Source organism: Tupaia chinensis, unplaced genomic scaffold (assembly GCF_000334495.1).
Source record: "Tupaia chinensis unplaced genomic scaffold, TupChi_1.0 Scaffold000159_1, whole genome shotgun sequence".
Taxonomy (NCBI): Eukaryota; Metazoa; Chordata; class Mammalia; order Scandentia; family Tupaiidae; genus Tupaia; species Tupaia belangeri.
Genome location: NW_006159630.1, coordinates 3425761 through 3430255, shown reverse-complemented (window position 1 = coordinate 3430255; position 4495 = coordinate 3425761). Strand labels below are relative to the sequence as shown.

At 58.6% G+C, this 4495-nt stretch overlaps 1 protein-coding gene across 1 annotated transcript in view; it reads right to left on the bottom strand.

Annotated features, from left to right (window-relative positions):
* Nucleotides 1–61: 61 nt before the first annotated feature.
* Nucleotides 62–4495, bottom strand: part of CEP295NL (CEP295 N-terminal like) — a 9125-nt gene continuing 4691 nt past the window's right edge. The window contains exon 3 of the mRNA XM_027770747.1: nt 62–4492. Within this exon, the coding sequence (XP_027626548.1) occupies nt 3080–4492 (1413 nt within the window). The 3' untranslated portion in view covers nt 62–3079. The remainder of the gene's footprint in view (nt 4493–4495) is intronic.

The window sequence follows — 4495 nt, the reverse complement described above, 5'->3', positions numbered from 1 at the left end:
GGCACCCTGACCAGCCCCGGCGCCCAGTGCTTCGGTAAGAGCGGCCATGAGGCAGGGATGTGAGGAAGGGGGCAGTGACAGAGGTTCCAGCAAACGCAGTGAGGCAGGGACAGGGGGCAGGACACACTGGCAAACGCCGCTGGAAGCAGGGTCAGGGAGGGAGACGGAGGGTGAGGACACACAGGCCCGTGTCCGGTCCTCACTACCTGGCTGTACCTGTGGAGGCACCGAGACCTCGCCCCCTTGCCCACATCACTGAGCATGGTCAGATGCTGGCCAGGTTCTGGGCACTGCGCTGGCACGGGGTGGAGCTGCCAGGTACCTAGAACGGGGCTGGGCCTGGGAGGCTCAAGGCTGCACCAGACCAGCCACATCAGGGTGACAGGAGGGGAGCCAAGACAGGGTCTTCCAGGACCCCCGGCCCTTGAGGTTGTGAGGGAGTCACCCATGACACCTCCACAGGGGTCACTGAGGGCCCTCTTTTGGGGAGCTCCTGGAGGGCTGTGGTGTCACCCAACAACACTAGGCTTCACCCTGTCGGCCTTCTGCGAGACAGGTGGGACAGGGCAGGGTGTCTCGTCCTGCTGCCAGGGGACAGTGAGGGTGTGGCTGTCCGGGCAGAGATGAGTCATCCTCCCCCGTGTCTTGCCACTCGCCCCCCCACACCCACTTTTAGCTCAAGTGTGGCCAAGGAGGGGCGATTCCTTACCTAGAACACACGGGCCACAACAACTACCTCTGCAAATGGAAACAAAAACAGTCCTAGAGACAGCTTGTCCGCTCCTTAGACCGTGGCTGCCAGTGCGTCAGGAAGGCATTGGCTGCTCGATGGGGGTCGCTCCAGGCTGGCAGCTTTAAACCCGGGACCCTTTCCGTCTCCCTGGACAGGGACGGTGCCACAGGGACCAACGGGTGCCCCCAGCTCCCTGTGCTGTGCAACACTGAGCACCAACTCCAACCCTGGCACCAGGGAGGAGTACGGCACAGGTCCCCAAGTCCCTGTCGTTGGCTCGGGAATGACAGCAGCCCTCTGACCCCGACTTCTTACCCACAGTGGGCTTCGACTGCATCGCCGAGTGGCTTTGCAACCCTAACCCACGACGTTCCGGAAGCAGACAACACGGCCCAGGCCACAGTCACACTTTCCGTACCGGAAGTGGAAAAGCCATGTCGGACCTGGGGGAAGCCGTGATGGAAATGTGGGACAGAAGGTTCCTTGCTGAAACCACTAACAACTTACTAAAATCAAAAAGCAAGACCAGCAAGCCCAGTGGGCGCACTCGCTGGCACCCATCGGCACCAATGTGGTAGGTGCGCGAGCTTCGTGTGCTCCGGGGGGCCTGGCGCGGGGCTGCAGGGACGCCCTCAGCACGCCCCCTTACTGCCTGACTCCCCCTCCAAGCTGGTGCTGGGGTGCGGGTCTCCTGCTTGTCGCCAGTGACTGGAGCTCAGTGTCTGTCACTTGTCAATGACGAACATTACAAAGGCAAGCCATCCTTTCCCGGGAAGAGGCGGAAACAAGAACCCAGCTGCGGTGTTCACAACCGCCAAAGCCTTCTCTTTTCAAATCAGTGCCGGAACCTGGGATTAATTCCCAAAAGCATTTTTGATACCTGACCTTCTGAGGTCAATGCACTAAGGATTTTGGTCTCTTTGGAAACAAGCACAACACAGAAGCAGCTATGGCCCTGGAGAAAAGGCTGACAGAGTCACGGGACCGAGTGCCCTGCGGTGGGGATCAGCAGGTGACCTCTCCCCCCACACGGGAGAAGGCGGCAAGAGCTTTCAGGAGACAAGTTTCAGCCTTCTCACAGTTAACACGGGACCAAGCACGACAGTCCCCATCACTGTATGTCCATGATAAAGGTGGGGACAAGCCCAGGGAGCAGGCAGGTCGCTGAGAGGGTTGGGGTACAGGAGAGCGAAGTGGCACGCAGGTGGAAGACAGTGGGCAGCAAATACCTGGGTCTCGGATGTGGGTGGTGTCTCCCACAGTGAACAGAGATGTTCACTGCATCGTCTGCAAAATACAGACGCGCTAACAAGGCCGTTCCCGGCTAGTGATGCGACATGTCCTGACGGACAATGCTGGCCCCTGTCAGGCGCTGAGGAACGTGGGCGGGGGGAGGGAAGCAGGCGGGAGGCCCAGGCCGAATCCAGCCTATGCTGCCTTGGCCGAGGCTACTGGACACACCCACGCCCAAGCATCTCCATGTCACCTCCAGCCCCTTCTGAGTCCCAACAGTGGAGCGACTCTGGGTAGTTGCCACAGAGATCTTGTGTCTGGCAAAGATGGAAGTATTTACTCTCTGGCTCTTGGCAGAAAAAGTTGGTCAACCCCTACACCACTCGGAAGCCTGCAATTAGCAGAAAAAACTCTACCAGGTGGGGTCTCCACGGCTGTCATGGCTGCTGGGTCAGAGGGGAAGCCAGCGGGCAGGAAGGTGACCAAACGTTCTGGACAGCCACCCCCACTGCCAGTCCCAGAGTCACACAGCAGGGCCGGCTTGCCTTTCTTCTCTCTTCTGTCCTAACTGAAGATGTAAGAATGGGTTAAATGACACCTTAGCAAAGGGTGTTTGTTTTGTAGCTTTGGAAAGAGTCAGAGAGGCTTCCGTCCACTCTTCCGCCGCCTCGCGAGTGACTGAACAACCAATGAAGTCTCCTTTGAAACTGTGTCTGTCTGACCTTGCGCGCCCCTGAAAGTCCTGTGTTTATTCAGCTAAAACTTCTGACCTGCTGAGTTGACCTGGACTTTGCAAAGCACGTGAACACACCTAGCTCTCAGAGCCACTCTGGGGTCCCCGCCTAGACCCACTTCCTGGCTCTCGTGGGGGTTCCCTGAGTGTCTGTGTGAAGCAGTTTTCCCAACCGGGACGCAGTTCTCCAGGCAAGCTGAGGGCTCAGTTCCTGCAACGGAACTTGCCCTGGAGGATCATGTCACAACCGTCTGTTCTACTGAGCTTCCTGGGTTCTCAGGGGATAAAGGCGAAGGCGCAAACACAGAGCTTAAAGACCAAGTGCCAGTTCTGGGTAGGAGTTATCAGTGATGTATTTATCCCGGGTGGGACTCCGGCCTCTAACACAGTTTCTGAAACTCTTGCAAGCGTTTCCTGGCTTCTTCAAGAAACTGCTTATGCAACTCACTCTGCTCTACAATCTGCTGTTTAAGGTCACGGATCATCTGATCCTGGCTGCAGTCCTCAAGGACACTGGTGCACAGGGGGGAAGAGGTGCTGAAGCAGGACCCCCTGTTTTCCTGGTGGCTGGTGGAGTAGGACTTCAGAATGGCCAGGCGATCTCGTCTCTGCTGCCGCCTCTCTTCCTCTAGCTCGGCTGTGTAGTGGATTTCCAAGCTTAGATTCGGGTGTTCGGTTTGTTCGAGCAATTCCAGCTGCTTCTGCCTCCTCTGCTCCATCTCCGCTTTAAGCTTCTGCTTTGATGTCGTCAAGTTGATTCCATCCACCTGTTCCGGCAGGAGAAGCTGATGCGAACCCTCCCCCAGTGTGGCCGGTTTGGGGGCTTCTTGTCCAGATCCCGCACTGCAGGAGAGGAAGTCCTCTTCACTGAGAAGCGCTCCTACCTTACACGATGATGTCTGACCTTCGTTCTTCATCGTGGGCCTGGCCATCGGATGTTTCAGGTTTCCGATCTGGCTTAGTAACTGTCGCAAATCGGGTTTGGATGGTGTCTGGGGGGCATGCACCTCTACGGGGCTCCCAGATGCCCCTGTGGGCAGCGTGTCGGCGCCCATCACCCCCTTCTCTCTCGGGGCCTCCATGCTGTATTCCCGCACCTCTGAGATGTGGCTCTGGCCTACGCCGGGCCTCGGTTTGAGGTACAAACTCAAGTGTTTTTTTAGCTTCCGGTTGGTGTTAAACAGCTCTTCAAAGGCAAACTCGAGCTCTTTCTGCCACTTGCTCTTGTCAGGATGCTCGCGCTCACGCGGAGACGCCCGGGGCACAGCGCTCCTTCCATGTGTCGAGCCAACTGGCCAGAGTTGTTCTAGATCTTTCCACTTGTCGTCTGGACTCTGATCCCGCGGAGCGCTCCTCAGGCTTTGGACAAAACGAGTAGTCCCCCTGCCCAGCGGCCTCGTCCCTTCCAGGGCTCTGCCTCTTGGCCTCCCGTCCAGGCCTTTGCTCGCTCTGGTTGTGATCAAGAGCGGACTCGGCTTCTGCGGGTACAGCCCTCTGCTTGCCCGAGGGCCACCGGCATGGCGGCCGCTGGCACCACCGGCCTTGGGTGAAGGCAATCGCTTTCCTTTACTCTTCTCAGGGGGGCTCAGGCCGGGGGCGGGCAGGCCTGTGGCTCTGGTAGCTCCCTGCCTCCCTGTGCCCCCTGCTTTCTTCCGGGCCTTGGGGGGCCAGGTCTGCTGCCTGATGGGCTCTCCCCTGCGGTTCTTCTCTGCTCTGGGGGCTGCTCTGTGCTTCTCCTTGGCCTGGGGGTGTCCCGCTGCCTCTGGCTGGCCAGGCTGTTCAGAGGCAGGCCCCTC